This window comes from Nymphalis io, chromosome 30 (assembly GCF_905147045.1).
Source record: "Nymphalis io chromosome 30, ilAglIoxx1.1, whole genome shotgun sequence".
Lineage (NCBI taxonomy): Eukaryota > Metazoa > Arthropoda > Insecta > Lepidoptera > Nymphalidae > Nymphalis > Nymphalis io.
Genome location: NC_065917.1, coordinates 6891304 through 6912037, shown reverse-complemented (window position 1 = coordinate 6912037; position 20734 = coordinate 6891304). Strand labels below are relative to the sequence as shown.

Here is a 20734-nt window from a genome sequence, read left to right as displayed (position 1 = left end):
ATTTGTTTAAAAGTACATCATTATCTACAAAATCGAAGGCTTTTTTGAAATCAAAGTAGGCGGCATCTACTTGACAACCAGACTTAACTTTAGTACTTATATAATCTACAAATTCTGTATGATTAGTCAATGTGGAGCGTCCAGGACGAAACCCATGCTGGCAATCACTCAATTGCCCCTTTATTTGTATATAAATGATGTTATTAAGAATCGATTCAAATATCTTTCCAAATACACAAAGAACAGCGATTGGTCTATAATTTGTTATATCCGTGGACGAGCCCGATTTTGGAATAGGTGTTACTCGGGACACTTTCCACTTGCTAGGGTATAAACATTGTTTAATTGAAAGATTATATATATGAAGTAACGGCACTTCCAAAGCTGACAAGCAATCTTTTACTAGAAAGGGAGGTATGTTGTCAGGACCAAAAGCAGTTGAAGCTTTTAGTCGCCGTATTGCAAATCTGAGTTCAGCAACTGTCACTTTTTCAATGGTTACCGTAGATTGGCAACCAAAGCGATTAGCCTCTGCCTCGGCTATCTTTACGTCTAACAGAGGAGAAGAATCATGAAACACAGAACTGAAATATTTAGCAAATGAATCAATAGCTTTCTGCCCTTCTACAGCTTTATTCTTATAAGTATATGTTTTTATCTGCTGCCTAGTTTTACGTTTTTCCTTTACAAATTGCCAAAAACTTGATGGTTCTATATATATATTGTTTTCAACCCTAGATATATAATTTTTAAATTCTATATTTATAAGATCCTTGACTTTAGTTCTATAGTATTTAAAAAGTTCCCTATTAAACTCCAAATCATAACACTTAAACTTTTTTAGATTAAAATATTTTAATTTTATATAATATATTATTTCTTTGGTATACCATTTTGGGTAATTATATTTATTACTTTTGACTATTGTTCTTGTAGGAACGTGTGTACTAATAACACTATTAAGTTTATTATATAGCATATCTACGGCTAAGTCTAAATTTAAATGATGTTTTTCAAGTAAGTCGGTCCAGTCAATATTAGCAATATCAACGTACAAGCTATGGAGATCTGCTTGCCGAAAGTTCCACTCCGTGATTAAATATTCTCCTGGTGTCGGAGACGTTGGATTTTGTTTTGTTCTAGGAAGTGTGAGCAATATCTCTAGGGGCGGGTGGTATGCATCCATGGGAACTAGATGTTCCGTATCCGATGATATTTTAATATTATTATGATCTAGAGTAGTTAGTACTAAATCTAAGATACATCCATATTTATTGCTAATATTATTACATTGTTGTAACTTACTATATTCCATAAAATTATTAAATTGAGATCTAACACTATTATTGCACGAATTTAAATTGAAATCACCAACTATCATAAATGGATATTCAGTATACATATTTATAGCATTTTCTATACATGTTAAAACATCAAGATATTGCTTACTGCTGTAACTGGGTGGTAAATATACTACACATATCATTAACTTAATATGTTTCCAGGTAATAATAGCAAACAATAATTCTTTATCATCAGTTAAGTTATCTACATTTGTAATTCTTTTTATATTATAACAATTTTTAGCTGCCAATAGAACCCCGCCCCACCCGACGTCGCCAGACCGGTCTTTCCGTAGGACACAGTATTCAGGTGGAAAAAGTTCAGCGTCATTGACAGAGCTATTGAGGAAGGTTAAGACTTGAAACCGTAACAAACAAATAAATAATTTTCCCATTTATAATATTACTTACAAGAATATACTCATAAGAAAAAAACACACAGTAAATTGTATTATATAAGAAGATGACCGGACAATTATAAGTGTTTTCTAAATAATTTCACTTGGTTTTGAATTACACATTGCTATGCCGTTTAATGTTTTCAATAAATAGCATCGCTGTTCCCAAAATATAAACGTAACTAATAAATTACCTTGCATTACTATACATAGCAAAAAATGACAACAGTTTTTAAACTCATTTGATCCGTGCTTATGAATCGCTTTCTCCTGTACGATTTCCGGTTTTATGCAATAACTTCTAATTTTTATATTCTAATGTTATGTATACTAACTAGGTAATATTGATTTTTTATATTATTCTTCCACGTTATTTTTTTTTAAATATGCTTTCTGACATTTTAAGTAATGAACCTGAAAATAGTTACTGTGACTTACCCCTAAAACATAAGAATAAAATCATTGCGACGATTTTATACATTAATAATTTTATTTGACTCTTATAGATAATTTAATGTACCTAAGCCATATTATTAACCGTTCCAGAGAATATTTCTTAATAATTTTGAAATCCTTAACAAAATTAATATACCTACTTATAGCTCATAGGAATCAAAAGCGAAACTTTCGACCTTATTAATTTGTTTTCATAAATATGTAACAGTTCAATGACTAACAGAAAATTACATACAACGAACTTTTAAAACTGCCTCTAAAATACAAATAATATCGTACTATCATCATATCGCCTTTGGAAAATGTTTTACATTAGTCATAAGCATTACCCTTTGATGCTAAATGAGTTCATTTCAAATTTAAAAACAATTTTGTGTCTAAGTTGGTACCTAATCTTTGTAGCTGCGTTCATTTTTTGACAAAGTATTGTCACTCGAACTATTATGTAGGACATTTGAAATGAAATAAATTATATACAGTATATAATTGTTATATACTACTCTTTCAATTGTATTACATATTGCATAGAATTTTATACATACTCGTAATAATTATATACTCGTAAAAATTAAGCTTAACAAGCGAGCACAGATTAAGTACTCTGTATGTCGATAAATAAACTGTCACCTGAGTATTTATTGTTTTAATGTTAGTGTTTTTTTTAAACAAATTAAATCATATGATAATCTAATTCACAACGAAAAATATTTTATTATTTAATTTTAACTTAAATCAGAGTGAATTAATATTAAAAAAATATGGGTGTGGTCTTTAAATTCATAATCGATTTGTGAAGCGTTAGCTTAGCTAGAGTAATGAAGATTGAAGACCAACAAAGGCTAGACACTGTACAGAGACGCTTGTGTAAACCATTAACTCTCTATAAAAGGTTTGCTCTGTATAAATTTCTGTCAAATTCGTTGGAAACTTGTTTATAAGTTTTTAAATAAGATTTTAAGATAAATAAGTAAATTTATATGTGAAATATGTGTGATTTACTCGTATGCCGAATTTGTCTGGCTGCGGATGACGTAAAATTGTACAATATATACAAGTATAATCTAATAGAAGCTTATAAAAACGTAACTGGAGATCAGGTTAGAATTATTATGTTTTTATTTACTTTATAAAGTTTTGATAATTCAATGTTGTGTTGAATTAAATTAGTAATTATTTTCTTTTTTTATTGTGTAAGTTATCATTTAATACTTATTGTTGAAGATAGTTGTTTGAATTGAAATTAATATAATTCGCGATTCATTGGTTTTACAATGTAATACAGAAATTAGTTCGAAAAATACAAAGCTAACTATAATAAAATATATGTTGCAGTTATTAAAAGTAGAAGATGGTCTACCGGAGTTCGTATGTAGCTATTGCAGCACATTGCTGCTTAAATATGCGGCTTTCAAAGAGAAATGTTGTGATACTCGATCGATTCTTACATATGCATCGCAAAGACAGGTAAAATTGCGAACTGCTTATAATTTCATTCCATTTTAATGTATCTCTAGAATTCTTTAGAAAATTATTCCACATATTTTAAAGGATAAATGCGAGATTATGTATAATATATATACATATATATTACAATGATTACTGACTTGTAAACAACTTTAATATAATATATATAGTATGTAGATATATTAAAGTACAATTCTATATATAAAAAATTTACATAATTAAGTTGTTAAAAAAATTAAATTAATTTGCTAAAAATAAAACAGCCGAATGAATGAACAAAGAAAGCAAATGTTAAATGATAAACATTGGTCAATTTATTTGAAATTTAATTAGTCTTCATTGCTTTATTGGCTGAGGCCGACCCCTACATCCGACTCTGTATTTATCTGTGTGTTTTTTCTATGGATAAAACTATTATTTTTATGCACTGTTTTTATATTAATATATATTAGCAAACATAAGCGCTAGATACCCATCCTGATGTAATTACCAGGATGGGCAGCTAGCGCTAATTAAAGTGTCGGTATTCTTTAGAATTTAATTTAAGAAACAATTAACACTGTTCAATTATTTTGCAGCTAACGACAAATGATATACGTTCTATCAATCAACAGTATAAATTGCCGTACACAATATCAACAAACTATCCCACAGTAAACATGGAATACATGGAATATGCAGAACAGATTATAAAAGAAGAAAGCATTGTAATTGAATCCCCTCTTATAATGGAATATGAGACGGAACATAAAAAGAAAAAAGTTAAAAAAAAGAAAGAAAAAAACAGTGTCAATGTAATAAAATTTGAAGATGAGGTCTTCGATGATGTCGGTTTTGAAGGTCACGACAGCGATATCAATGACGATGCAGAGATGAAAGATATAGAAGTAAACATTCTGAGTAAGGAGGAACAGCTCCTTGAAATTGAGGAGAGAAAAACGTCATCGAATTATGTCAATTCATTCTATAAATGCGATTATTGTTATAAAGGGTTTATCATGGCTTCGACTTATAAGAATCATATGGTTAAACATGATCCGGTAAGTTTTTATAGTATTTATTTTGAATAAATAGTAGGTTACTAATTGATGGTCATCACCGCCCATAGATATTGACATTGTAAAAAATATTATCTATCCTTTACATAGCTTGAGAACTAAACTGTTATATCCCTTATGCCTGTAGTTATAATGGCTAAGCGTTCAATCCCGAACAAAACTATACTTAGTATTGCTGTTTGGTCGTAGAATGTGCAATGTGTGGGTGGTACCTACCCGGATATCTTACACAAATCCCTACCACCTAGTAAAAGATTTGTTAAAAATAAATAATAATTCAATTTTATATAATTAACATAACGTAAGTTATTTAATCATTCCTTACCGGAACTAGTAACTTTAAAATTGAATCAGTGTTGTTCATATCTGTAATCAATATATCAGATAGGGTTAATTGTTTTGAATTGACAAATATATATATACTTTATTGTACATCACAAAGAGAGAGAAAAGAAAATGGATACAGCCTAAATAAAAGTAGCATACAATTTTGGTATTCCTTATCGCTACATAGCGATCTCTTCCAGGCAACCAACGGTGTAAGTAATAACTCATAGGATATGAGTGTGCAGATATGGTGGTGCTCTAATAGTAAATAAAATAACATTAATATATAATTAAAACACATATTATATACCAATAAATAAATTATATTATCAATACATACTGAATTTTCATGTGCTTAATTTGTGATTATAATTCATCTCGTGCTTTACGGTGAAGGAAAACATCGTGAGGAAACCTGCATGTGTCTAATTCCACTGAAATTCTGCCACATGTGAATTCTACCAAGCCGCAATGGAGCAGCGTGGTGGAATAAACTCCAAACCTTCTGAAAAGGGAGAGGAGGCCTTAGCCCAGCAGTGGGACATTCACAGGCTGTTACGGGAATACATATAAATATTGAAAGTATGAACGTAGTCCGAACTTATTGACGTTAAACCTCTTTAGTGTCACTCTCTAATAAAAAGAAAACTTCTGTCATTGTAACCACGCTCCGCTCTTTTTATTCAACTTCTCCCTAGCCTAGCTCTGTAAAATTATAATCGGATACTAGTTTTCATTAATAAAATAACAATTATGTGATGATGTGCCTTCAAATAAATAAATCTCCTGAATCAAATGTTCCAGGAACGGGGTGACTTCGTGTGCGAGGTTTGCAAGTCACGCTGGACGGACGCACGTTCGCTCCGTGCGCACGTTCTCAACACGCACGAAAAGAAATACGTGTGCAAGCTGTGCGAGTACGTGTCTAGGAACATGTGAGTGCAATTGCTTTATATATATTATAGTGCACAATTCTCTACTCCCTAGCTCTCATAATCCGATGGGACGGCAATCCGACACGACCGGAAAGAGTTCAGGCGTAGGACCAACGGCTTTACGCGCTTCCCGAAACACAGGAGTGCTCTTTATTATCATAATAATTTATTTGCATGAAATGTTTTACAAATGTTATGGTTTATTATAGCCGAGATGGCCCAGTGGATCATCATGGGTTCAAACCCGGGCAAGCACCACTGATTTTCATGTGCTTAATTTGTCATTACATGATAATAATATTTTTATGGTAAGTTCTTTACCACATAAAAATAACGTCGTCCATTCGATCACGAATCAGTCAGGAAGCTCCCCAACGACTTATGACGTTAGTTTTTTTTTCTCTTTTCAGTCACCGAGCGAAGGAACATTTGAAATGGCATAAAGGATTTATGTTCGAATGCAAAATATGCGGAGCTCTGTTCGCGTAAGTATTAAATATTTATTTTATTTTATTTATCATATGTGAAAATCAAAGTCATTGGTGCTCTAAGAAAATTCCTCCTGACCGATTTCGGACACGGCGGCCAATCTCAAGAGAGATTAGCCAACTGCGCAGGAGATATTATAGTGCACAAGTGTGTGCGCAAACACGGGTGCACTCTCTATTCCCTAACTCTCATAATCCGATGGGACGGCATTACTTCACGACCGGAAAGAGTTCAGGCGCAGGACCAACGGCTTTACGTGCTATCCGAGGCACTGGAGTGTACACATTTTCAACTTCCGGTTTGAAGGGTGAGTGAGCCAGTGTAATTACAGGCACAAGGGATATAACATCTTAGTTCCCAAGGTTGGTGGCGCATTGGCTATGTAAGCGGTGGTTGACATTTCTTACAATGCCATTGTCTAAGGGCGTTTGGTGACCACTTACCATCGGGTGGCCCATATGCTCGTCTGCCTTTCTATTCTATAAAAAAAAAACTTCCAGACTCTGGACAGATTCTGAGAATCTTCGACATAAAAACCGAATAATCTTGAACTGAGGACCTCCTGATCTACAGCCTTATTGGTAGCCAACGAGCTCCAAGTAATATTAACCATCCCTTATATCGCAAATGCACCACACAGAGTAACTAAGATGTTATGTCCCTTGTGATCAGGAGGTACACTGACTTACCCCTCAAACCGGAACACAAAACTAAACCTTGCTGTTTGGCAGAATACATGATGAGTGGGTGGTACCTACCCAGATTTGCTTGCACAAACCACCATGTACTTTATGAATAAACGACGTCCACAGCAAGTCGACCAGCCACCTCACCCACATCCGTCTCCAGCATCCATCGAGCCACGCTTGCGAGCTCTGCGGCGAGTCGTTCATCGGTGAATTCGGTTTAAGAATGCATAAGAAAAAAGTCCACGTAAGTGTCATTATCTCATATACAATATAACGGGCCGGTTGGCGTGGTTGGTGGTAGCTTGCTTTTCACGCCGAAGGTTTTGGGTTCGATTCCCACCCATTACAGACATTTGTATACATGTCTGTTTGTCCTGATAATTAAAACACCCAGACGGTGTAATTATCTATATAAGTGTGTGTTTACAAAAGAAAAGTAGTATATGTGGTATATCAGTTGTCTGGTTTCCACAGCAAAAGCTTCGTACAAGCTTAGTTTGGGATCATGTGGCCGTGTGTGAAAAATGTCCCAGAATATTATTATTATAATACATACCTCCCCCTTTCTTCTCCTCCAATGTTTGTCAACCTATTTTGGCAATGGAAGAGCTTTAAATGAAAGTTTATGGGACAGAACGCACCACACACCTATAGTCTATTCCAACCACGAGAGGAGTACAGACAAATGAAACTGGTGGTAGGGCTTTGTGCAAGCTCGTCTGGGTAGGTACCACCCACTCATCAGATATTCTACCGCAAAACGGCAGTACTTGATATTGCTGTGTTCCGGTTTGAAGGTTGAGTGAGCCAGTGTAATTACAGGCACAATATTAGTTATATATAATCAGCAGAATGCCGAAAGCTTAACATCTGAATGCGGGAACTGCAGTACGAAGTTCCATTCCGCGAAGGCGTTGAAGAAACACTTGAAGGATGACGTTTGTGACGCGACCATCAGGTGAGTTGGAGGAGCATTAATGGGTAATAAGTAGTAACGACCTTGTAATTTCCTACTCCTGGGTTAAAGTTTTTTGCTACGGACACTATACCAATTTACTTGGTATTAGGACTCTGTGCCCGTCTAGTTATATACTCCCCCACTCATCAGATATTCTACCTCTAAACAGCAGTACTTGGTATTGTTGTGTTCCGGTTTGAAGGGTGAGTGAGCCAGTGTAATTACAGGCACAAGGGACATACAATCTTAGTTCCCAAGGTTGGTGGCGAATTGGCGATGTAAGTGATGGTTAACATTTCTTACAATGCCAATGTCAATGGGCGCTGGTGACCACTTACCATCAGGTGTCCCATATGCTCGTCCGCCTATCTATTTTTTTTAAAAAAACATTTCAAACCTTCGTACATTCAATGAAATCCTGTTATTTGATAAAAAGTCTGCTTCAAATGAATAATATATAATATATTTCTGTGAGTGTATTGAATTGTAACGTTCAAGGTCCTGCCAGTACTGTGGCGATGGCTTCGAAACCGAAGATGCCTTGAAGATGCATTTGAAGGAAAACCACGAAGACGAGAGCCTGTATTGTGAAGAGGTAGGTCTGCTTAGATAATTAAGGAGACGGTTTGAATGAGGTCAGAAAATGTGGTTAAGAATGCAAGGATATATATTTAATGTTAATATTTGAGAGCCGGTTGGCGTGGTTGGTAGATACTTGCCTTTCACGCCGAAGGCTGTGGGTTCGATTCCCACCCAGGACAGATATTTGTATGCATGAAAATGTCTGTTTGTCCTGAGTTTAAAGAAAAGTAGTTAGTATATGTAGTATATCAGTTGTCTGGTTTCCATAGTACGAGCTCTGCTTAGTTTGGGATCAGATGGCCGTGTGTGAATAATGTCCCAGGATATTATTAATATTATATTAAGCATGTATCCAGGGTAAGGCCGACTCGTATGCCGTGACCGCAAACGGCATGACGCTCTCTTATGACGTCACTATCCGCCGTATCCGTATTATATACTTGTTGTTTCGTATAAAAGAATGTGCGGACGGGGAACCCCCGGTCAGCAACTAAGTTCTTTGCGATATTTTTTCGACTCAAAACGTGTTTTAAAATGTTATTGGTTATATTATATATATATTACTGTATTTTTGTCATACCAAAGAGCGCATTTCTCCTTTATTCATCTCTCTCTCTCTCTCTCTCTCTCTCTCTCTCTCTCTCTCTCTCTCTCTCTCTCTCTAATTGGTGTGTATTATGATATTTTTTACAATTTTTTTAATGCGTTAATGTTAAATCGTTAACTGTAATCTCAAAAAAAAAAAAACACTGAAAATCCGCACATGTATCATCACACTGTCTCTTTCTATTTTATACAACCGCGTAAAATAGACAGGGACAGTAAGAAAGAGAAAGAGAGGTAAGATCGCTTGGTAGGCATGCGTGCGATATATCAAAACGAATTCAAAATCCGATTTCAAAAACCGACCTAGCCGAACCAAACGTCAACGATCTGTAGATACCACTAAAAGATACCACTAAGAGATACCACTAAATGATACCACTAAAAGATACCACTAAAAGATTTTGAATCGACAAATAAAATCACTGGATATCACCAAACGAATTGTGTATGGTATCCAAACGCAACCGACTGTTGCGGACTATGAAATTCGCTTTCTCCTTCTAACCAATTGGAAAGAATAAATAGGATAGCGCGAATTTTGCGATTCGGATTTCAATTTGTTAGTTCTCTACGATCCATTACACAATCATCGACCTTACACTTACGCACTCAAAGACTATATTTGCCCGAGCGCAAGCGATTCGGCGAGGCGAGGCGTTACCGAGATCGGATTTTGAAATCGATTTTTAAATCTGGATAAATATCAGTTTGCGGTGAAAACCGCAAAGGCGCACGTCTATCGCTCGGATTTAATATAATGTATCGCCGCGGTGCCGCGGCAGTGCGCGCGCGGCTTCGCGAGCGCGCGCTCGCTGAGCGTGCACCGCGAGCGCGTGCACCTCGGCGTCAAGCGCGCCGCGCGCCGCCGGGCGCCGCGCCGCGCGCGCGACAGCGCCGTCTGCGAGGTCTGCGGCCTCACCTGCATCGTGAGTACTGCACCGGTGGGAGGTCCCACCCCCTCCTCAGATATTCAACCCAAAACGGCAGTACTCGCTATAGTCGCGTTCCGGTTTGGAGGGTGAGTGAGGCGGTAATTACGGGCCCAGGGGACGTAACTTAGTTCCCACAATTCTTGGCACATTGGTGATGTGAGCGATGGTTGTCATTTCTTACGATGCAAATGTCTGGGCGTCGGTGACCACTTCCCATCGGGTGGCCCGTACGCTCGTCCGCCTTCCTATTCTATAAAAAAAAAGAGTACTCGCTGCTGCCCTGCGGGGACTTGGACCGGTGATCGCCCGCGTGTTAAGCGGACGGGGCGTCGGTATTAGATAAACAAATAACTTGTGTAAACCATCGGGGTTCAAGCTTGTTTCACATCAAATTGTATCAAAATCGATTCAGCGGTTCAGCCGTGAAAGCGTAACAGACTGACCCAGTTACTATCGCAATTTATAATATTAGTATAAATAATGACCGCTGGCATAATATATACCGTCAGCAGATAAATAATAAACAATAAATTTTCTTAGTTAATATTATATATATTAAACGTATTGTATTCACACATTGTATATGAGATCGTCTCCACCATAAAATTACTTTTCATCTTCAATAGAATTCAATATAAACAAACATTTGTGTACGGTTTAACCAGTAAATTTTTTCTCAGCTAATGTCAGTAATAAATAATTTAATTTGTGTTGGAGATAAAAAATGTTGGAAATTTGGTCTAAGGTCGTTGTCGATTTTTGTCGTTGACAATTCTATCATGATATAAACATTGCATTTTTTTTCCATCAGTCCAAGGCCACGCTGATGTACCACCAGCGAACGCACACTGGAGAGAAGCCATATCACTGCACACAGTGTCCGAAAAAATTTAGTATAATGCAACTACTTCAGGTAAGTGAAGCATGAAAAAAACCACAGAAGCGGTGCTTCTTAATATCGATTTTATAAAATAACTAGCGGACCTCGCAGTCGTCGTGCCATACAAACATATTTTTATTTGATGAAAACTATACTGCCACCAGCGCTACATACAGAGTCCAATTATGTTTTCAAACCATCCAAGAACCCATTTAATACTTCTTACATCACCAATGTCTCTGGGTAGTGACCACTTAACATCAGGTGGCCCATTTGCTTGTCCTCTTGCTGCTGCTGACATAAAAACTTAAATAACAAAATTTAATTTTTTTTATATAATTTAAACTTAAAAGAGATCTAATAACTATAACATCTACAATGACTTCAAATGGTGCATTTATTTTAAATTATTTAGTAAATAAGATTTTGGTTACTTTTAACATAGTTTTTTGTATATTTGTAACAGATCCACATTAGGACACACACGGGGGAGAGGCCGTTCAAGTGTCAGAACTGTCCAAAGGCTTTCAAGCACAAGGCCGCTCTCAACAGACATAACAGGGTGAGTTTTTTGCAGTCCCCGTGCTGGACACAAGCACCTTTTCTCTGTTAAGGTGACAAGCCTGTCTGGGTACCACCCATTTATCACTTATTCTATCTCCAAACAGCAATATCTTTTATTGTTACATACAGACATAAGGGATTGTTAATGTGCCTTACAATGCCAATGTCTGTGGTCAGTAGATATTCTTTGGAGTCGAGTGACGGACGTGATGTTGGTGCCATACAGTCCTGCCTACAAGACACCCCCCAACCAACTCAACGTGTATATTAATTCCAGGTGCACACAGGTGTGAAGCCCTACAGCTGTCCCCATTGCAGTAAGTCCTTCACACAGTCAAATTCGATGAAGTATCACATCAATACTGTACACCTTAAGCTTCCAGCGCCATATAGGAACAGGCGAAATAAACTAGATGTAACAACAGATTATAAATAAGAATAAAAATATATAGTATAAATATTTGTTTTAATTCACCTAATAACTTTAACTAAAAGTAACGTCTCAGGAAGCAAGACCGATTCATATGCCGTGTGGGAAAACAACATGACGCTCTCTTATGCCATAATGCGCCCTAGTCTACGCCATATATACTTCTTGCTATATTATTACAATAAAATTATTCCCTTTACTGATGACCGCAGAGCTGGTTCATCAGAGAATCGTAATTTCTTGTCACCATTTCACGCGGTCATGTGTACACGAGCTACTTTCAATTTTTATTTATATATATTTACTTTAATGCATATCATTCTTATGTAATAAATAAGTATATACAGGGTAATATGTCACGATCCTTTTAAAGGGTTATAGTTCAGGACAATAGCTATCATATGACCCCCAAAATGCTTATGCAAAAGTGTATCGTTTTCGAGTTATTAATTTTTTAATATTTTTTTTATTTAAAGGATGTTTAAGATTCTAAAATTCAATAAAAAAAAAATCAACGTATTTTCCCTATTTTTTTTTGTATTTCTTGCTAGGGTACATCCTAGTTAATAATAACCAGTTATAAAACAAAAACAATCTTCAAGCATTTTTAAATTACAGATCCAAAACTGTACAACTTTTCGATTTTTAATTTTGATTCTTTAAGTTACTCGCAATTTTTTTGTAAAAATCACTATGGCTCTTATCGTGCGGATCATTTTAAAAACATCTGCGTTTCCTTAGCTATCCATCGGTACATAAAAAGTACAGTAACAATCATAAACTCAGGAGAAAATTAGATAACAAAGAGACCAGGTAGGAAATTCTAAGAAATGCTATTGTTAAGAAATTAAATCTGGATCAAAGACAAAAGGACCTCAATGCAAAGTAGTTAAAGATTATTTTTAATAGGGGTAATAGGTAAAAAAGGAGAGATAAACCAGAGCTGTTTGTGGAATACTATTATCAATTCCTTTGAATTTACCGTCATTTTTTCTAATTTCCTTTTATCTCATTTCTTTTAGGAATAAGAGTAATAAAACCTTGTCGGGGTACATAATACTCACTGTACTTGCACTGCTCGTATAGTATAGATTTGGATGGAATGATGATGGATGAATCCATGATTTGAGTGACGACGGTTTTTGGCAGGGCCGTCGTGTTTTTTAATTGTTGTCTTCGTCATAGTTATTCTATTCCATGTTTGTAAATTATATAGTTATATCTTTCGATTCAATTACCTATTTATTACGATTTTCACACGATCTCACATTTAATGAAGCAATAAAATTTTGTTGTTCATTTTGTTATGATTTAAATTGCAATTAAAATATGATAAAATAAATTAGTTCTTCATATAATAAATTAGTGCTAATAATATATCAAATGTCAATCAACTGATATAGTGTTTAAAATGAACGCAGATTATATCAGCAACATGTTAAACAACATGACGATATTAATTCGTTTCCTATTCCTCGAATTTTATGACTCATGTCACTTTGTAATTGAGATGTCCCGAGCGCGTATTAATATCGATTTTTCATTCGATAGAATGGTTTATCGACATGCCAAAAAATGACATTTTTATATCATAGAATTAACTTTTTTTTAAATTAAACTTTATATTTTATCTTTCTATATCGTAATAAGCAACTTTTATAAAGCGTTCATTTTATTTTTAAAATATATATATATATATATATATATATATATATATATATATAGAATGCTTAAAACTCTAAGATATAATTAAATTTACAAAGTATTTCTTACGAAAATAAATAATTTATCAAATGAGGGTTAAAAAATACATACTGCCACCATTTTTCTTAAATGTCACATTGAAAACAATTAATCGGAACTCAATTACGTCACTACCGAAGCGTCCCACAGATACTGTCATGGCGCTTGCTGCATAGAAAAATAAGGTCTCATCAAACATTTTGTGTTTGATAGTCGAAGTAATCAGTTAGTAATCTGTGGCGTTACCTTATTCCCTATGAGTAATATGTTTTATTGTTCGTTCGTTAGTATACATTATATTATCTGTGAATGTGGCGATACATTTCCAACAGAGGAGGCATTAAAAGAACATTTGGAAAAAGAGCATACTCAAAAAGTTGCAATCGAAAGAAATGAATACAAGTGCGATACAGTACGTATCTAATTTTACATATTGATAGTGATTGTTTTTTTAATGGGCGGGAAATTGTGCGTTCAATAATACACTTCTTCTATTTATAGCATCTTTAATTATTAATGAATAGCATAGAAAAAGAATACGCTAGATATGGCTTCGTGATATTATCAATGAAATATTTGATTTGAGATAATAAACAAGGCTTAATATTAATTTTCTTCGTCTAATATAACTAAATAATAAAGAAGTACATCTTTGTGCTTAATTTTATGTAGTGATAATGTTGAATTCGATAAGAATGAATGCAAAATTTTGTAATAAGCATTTTGAATTCCAACTAGAGACTAGAGATTCCAATTGATATCTTACGTTGCGTCCATTTCATTTAGATAGTAAATACTAAAAAAATATATTAATTAACTCTGCATTTATACATACAAAATCATGAATTAAATTGAGCTAAAATGTTGCATCTATTTTATTGAAAATAAAATCTATTTAAATAATGTAATTTGCTCAAAATTGTTGGGTTTTATAAATTTTTATATCATTTCTTAAACAGCAATCTTGTTTATTACTTTAAAGTAGTTATTTTTAGATTCCTTGGTGTCTATATCATGGTTCAAAATAATTTTCAAACAGACTTATTCAAATAGAATATGCACTTAAGAATTGTTGTTATTAAATCAATTAAATGTTAACCAGTTAGGAATATATGTTCTGCTGACAATTTTTCAAGGAATTCAGTATCAATTTATGTACTTTGGCTGACCATATTGGTATATAATGTTTATTTAATCAGCTTCTACTGTACAATTATTTTTCCTATTTAATCAATAAAAACTATACATTACAGCAAATTAATCTTTAAAAAAAATCATTTTTATGCAGGGTAAATCCTTACCGACAGAGATTCTTATTTTAGAAATATGTTTTTTCTTGTGATTTCATGTACAATAAATTTTTTTTTTTATCACAAAGACATGTAGCCGGTTCGGCTTTTTATGTTATACTTAATAAAAGTTTATGTAAATTTTCAGTGTGATAAAATCTTTGCATCGGAAAAGGCATGCCTCATCCATCAGAGAATACACACCAACCCCAGGATGAAGAAGGAGCGGGATGCTGCGGACAGGAGGAGATATTACAGTATAAAGAATATCGTCTGTGAAGTCTGCGGAAAGAGATATGCAGTGAGTAATTGTTACATATATATATATATATGTGTAGCTTGTAACTGATTGAATGAAGAGACTTTTGTAATGTGTAACTGAAAAAATAACTTTACGAATATACATAAAACTTATACCTGTAAATGCAGCTTGTTTCGGAGACGGTTTTTCTATATAATATTTTTATATAAGTAACACTCCACAGTTTCATCTGGTTTAAATTTAGGCAACTAGTCTGACAAGCCTCAGTGTCATGTTCTTGTTAATTCATGTTGTCAGGGGTATAGAAAGGACATAGGTTAGGGTTCGACCTTTTAACATCTCGCACTCTGACGAAGCCACAGGTAGGCCAGTGTAACTACAGGCACAGGACATGACATCATAGTTTCCGAGGTTGGTGACGCATAAGGAACGACATGGTGACAATTTAAGGAATGGTTAATATTTCTTACAATGCTAATGTATATGGATGGTGTCAATAAAAAAAAATCCTATCCAATAACATATTTATCACTGAAATTTGGTTTGGAGGAAATTAATTTATGAAAGTTAAATAAATTTCTTATGGATTATATTTTTCAATTTTCAGTCGAACGCTGCGCTACGCTACCATCAGCGGGTGCATACGGGTGAGAGGCCGTACCAATGCTCCGAATGTCCCAAGAACTTCACAATGCCACTGTTTTTGCAAGTAAGTATAAACAACCGGCCAAATCTTGCAGTAAAGAGTCGCGCTTAGCGTTCTGTACAATCTTGTAGGTATATAAATTGGGAATTGAGTTGAAATTGAGAGAGAAAATTAACTTTGCGGTTGGAAGACTCTTGTCCTGATTCAACGACATAGGTTGTGGTAAGTTTACCAACTGCAGATATGTCTGTAATGGCAAAAAACCATTACTTACAAATACAAACTACCTATGTTATAAAAAAAGATAGTTTTAAACTTTCAGATCATACTTTCAATAGGTTTATTTTCTACAAAAGTCTGAAGTTAAATTTTTTTATTTCAAGTTAATTTAAAAAAATTGGTTGTGTTTGTGAAATATGTTGTCTTTATGTCTTTTAACTTATATAAATGAATTATATATATTATAAAAAAATTATGCCAACCCGCATTGGAGCGTGGTGGAATAAGCTCCAAACCTTCTCCTCAAAAGGAGAGGAGGCCTTAGCCCAGCAGTGGGACATGAACAGGCTGTTACTGTTACTGTATAAAAAATTTAAAGTTAAATAGTCAAGAAGCATGTAGCACCTATATATCTCAACTTGTAAGTTATGTACAGTCAGTATATATATAAAATTAAAATAAAAAAAAAACAACACGCCGTCTAAAAGATTGTCCTATGGCATTAGACCCAAGGCGCTGGCACTATTGCCTCTGCACAGCTAGACTCAGACTTTGGTCTGAATAAGCGCCAGCTCGTGGGTCACCAGAAGTGACCAGTGAACTATATTATAAATAAACTGTACAGATAAAACTTTTAATTTTTTTTATTCTATTCATATTTTAATATAAAATGTTATGTACATGTTTATTTAGAAAATAGTCAATATTTTTGATATAGACTATTTTTTAAGTTTTGGATGTACATATCATTTCATGATTACGAATATTAAAAGAAATGGCAAAAAGTGGACATAAATAATACACAATATATTTAATTAAATTTATTTAATATTACATTGAAACATAAATATTATATCTAAGTTAAAATATTTTACACGTTACCACATAAATATAATAATGTCAATTTTTTTTTTTTATTATTTAAGTCAAATTTAATTCCCTCCCGATTCCTACCCAACGCAAAGCGGCCTGCATTATGGGCATAATGCAGGCCGCATTTCCGTGCTGTACGGCAATGGACAACCTCTGTGCCAAGTAGGACCCGGAGCGACTGTCAAATCCCCTCTCTCTAAGGAGACAGCCAATCTCCCTTATTAAAGTAAGGGCATCCGAACCCCAACATCCTGACGTCTCGAACGCTAGCGGCACAAATAAAAAACTACAGATCAGATTAATATAATTGATAGTGTCCGATTGTTTAGGCCAGATCACACACAGACTAATTTGAATTAATTGTTTTCAGATCCACATGCGCACACACACTGGAGAGAGACCGTACGAGTGCCCGCAGTGTCCAAAAGCATTTAGTAACAAGGCTGCACTGTTGCGACATGATCGGGTTAGTTTATGAGTTCATTGTTTGATATAAACAATCATTAAATTCAATACATAAGTATATCAAGGGTCTCTGACTTGCGTCATTAAAAATATTTTGAATATGGTACCGAATTCCTGAACAGAAACAGTATTGACATATAATACATTCCAATAGCAGGAAGAGTACAGATTAACAAGTCTTATATTTACATAGCCCATACGATTTCTTAATCTTAGTCTTTTATAATTTTACTTAAAATGATTCGATAACAATTTATGTTGAGTAATATAGTTTTATTAAATATAAAATTAAGAATGTTGTGTATATAGGCAGGTTTGTGTGAATAGAATGCGAGCGACCATTGTATTATGATATTTTATTAGTCAGTTGGTGAGGTTGGTAGATGCCTTTCACACCAATGGTTGTGGGTCCGATTCCCACCCAGGACAGATATTTGTGTACATGAACATGTCTGTTTGTACTGAGTCTGGGTGTAATTATTTATATAAGTATGTATTTACAAAAGAATAGTATATGTATATCAGTTGTCTGGTTTCCATAGTACAAGCTCTGCTTAATTTGGGATCAGATGGCCGGGTGTGAATAATGTTCCGGGTGTGGATATTTGTTTATTAATGAAATAACTATTCCAGGTACACACCGGAATCAAACCTTACGAATGCCCTCAATGTGGGAAATTCTTCACGCAATCGAACTCCATGAAGCTCCACGTGAAAACTGTACACCTCAAGATGCCAGCGCCCTACAAGAGCAGGAACAGACGAGCGAAACAAACAAACCGACAAGGTAAACCTATTATAATAATAAACTATTGTATATATATAACTTATTTATAATTATTTGTATCATAAATAATAATAAGATGTTTATTCAACAAGCCTGAAAACAGTAATATATATAAAAAAAGATACAGAGATACATTATAGTGCATGAGTCATCATAAAGGTTGAGTTTTCTCTGACTTCCAGCTCGTATTTACACAATCTTAGCAGAGCCTAGTCAATTGTGCAGGAGATTTTGTATTATAAACGCGTGTGCGAAAACACAAGTGCATTTCTCTCTCAACCTCGTAATTCAATGGGACAGCAATCCAGGCTGTCACTGAGGATTACTATACATAAAACCTCAATTATCTTTATTGAAAGTGTATAAGCCTTCTAAGGAAATTTTGTGTGTTTCAGCTATGAATGTAGAAGTACAAATCGAGGAAGGAATGTATCAGCCTCAGGTCAAGACGGAGCTCAAAGAATATGAAACTGATGGGGAGATATACCAAGGAGATGTTTATCAAGAGGTAAGCATTGCAATGTAAGAGCTTCGTAACGCTTACTGAAGCTCTGGTATATAAATTTCAATAGTAAAGCTTCAAATCTATCGGTACTGCATCCTCTCTCATTTACCAAGTGCCTGGAGTGTGTTGATAAGAAACTCTGTGCCAAAACAAACTTTTATACAAAAAGTTTCATGTCTATGCTGTCTGTTTCGTACTATGAACAGTTCCTTTGTCAGGGGCCAATTGTCATTGTTATGTAACAAGTTGACAGCGCTTTCTGAATTATGAAGCACTAATAGTCGGGCTATTGGAGATGCGTGCACATCCGCTCTCATACACCAAGTATCTGAAGTATATAGTAAAAAAAAAACATTTTTTAAAAACAAGCTTTTATATACAAAATTTTATGTCTACCCTGATTGTTAAGGAGTCCTTCGGGCCAATCGTAGTTGTAAAATCAGACTACCATAAAAATGTATTGCCCGTTATCAGTTCTTGTAATGTCTCGTTTTCGTTACAGGTGTACCAAGACGGAGACATGTTGTACGAAGAAGTGAAGGTAGAGGGCTCGGAGATTGCGATGTACGCGAATGATGATGAACCAGAAGTGTTGTACGAAGAAGTTTATGAAATAGAGGAAGTGTAGACTTTATGTTAAGGAACCCACCCCCTGTTAAATATAGGCCCCCTGCCTTATAAGTCGTCATGGATTATTTATAATGGACTTATTTATACCAAAAATGTTTGTAATAAGAAGGACCCCTTTGAAATGTTTCAGGGATTATTAAAGTGATTCACTAGAATATCGCGGTTAAGTGTAATTAGTGCTATTGCTAATTGTTGCCTTAATAATTATAAAATCTCCAATAAAATGTTTTTGATTTTTTCGTACAAGTTGTATACATGTAGTCGTTTTCAATGGCAAGCGAAGTAATGATAAATAAATAACATTAACCTTCAATGACATTGTGGATTCGCGAACGAATGAATTTTGTTCATAATATAACAGTGCTGTTTGTGAATCGCATGAAATACATTGATTTAATATTTATTTATCTTTATTCCTTCTGCTATTGAAATGTGGTATAGGTAACTAATTTTATTTATTAGACTATAAAATATGTATGCCTAGTGCTAGTTTTTTTTTTTTTTACTTATTCGATAGTATTGACATTAGCTGCGAGTTGTATGGAATTCCGATTTTGTTTCACTAGATGGCGCTGTTTCCGTTCCATATAAATCGCAGTTAACGTCAACGGGCATATGTTACTCTACTAGTAACACAAACGCTGTACATGTGAGTGAGCGCGCAATATACTCCGCTATGGACATGAGTTGTTTATAATATCACATAATATAAAAGTTTAGTATTTATTATTTATGTTTTAAACATTAAACGATATTCACCAATGGTTTATTTCTTGAAGAAAAACCTAATAAAAAATATTGGTATTTTTATTTTAATTTTTGGCGTAACTAAGTCCAATGATCCGCTAAGTTTGTTAAAGGAATAATTGCATGGTAACTTTGTTCTAAAACTGCATTCTAATTTTAAATTTTTATTAGACAAACAAATACATAAAAAACCAAATTAAAATGTCATTGTAGATATAATTATATCACACATGGATTGGTTGTTTTTTTTTGTTTTATTTTTTTTTACTTTCACTTTTACAAAACAGTCAAGAGGATGAAATTCGGGGGCCTTTTATGTAATGTATAGTTATGTAAATTGTAAATTAAGAAATATACGTATTTAAAGTTAATTTTGACTTTTTTTAATTCATCACATTAATCAACATCAACAATCATTTTGGGGGAAATACATACTTATATTTATTATTGAAATTGG

The 20734-nt window shown here is 34.3% G+C and overlaps 1 protein-coding gene across 1 annotated transcript; it reads left to right on the top strand.

The window, feature by feature from the left end:
- Positions 1–2903: 2903 nt before the first annotated feature.
- On the top strand, positions 2904–20579 carry LOC126779866 (zinc finger protein 420-like). The gene is made up of 19 exons (XM_050503986.1): positions 2904–3294; positions 3530–3661; positions 4240–4701; positions 5851–5981; positions 6392–6466; positions 7283–7403; positions 8008–8117; positions 8616–8712; positions 10088–10231; positions 11049–11150; positions 11584–11679; positions 11959–12109; positions 14040–14266; positions 15292–15444; positions 16013–16114; positions 17514–17609; positions 18242–18395; positions 18791–18903; positions 19403–20579. The coding sequence occupies exons 1-19, from the start codon at positions 3184–3186 to the stop codon at positions 19526–19528; spliced, it is 2703 nt and encodes a 900-aa protein (XP_050359943.1). The 5' UTR covers positions 2904–3183; the 3' UTR covers positions 19529–20579.
- The last annotated feature ends 155 nt before the right edge of the window (positions 20580–20734 follow it).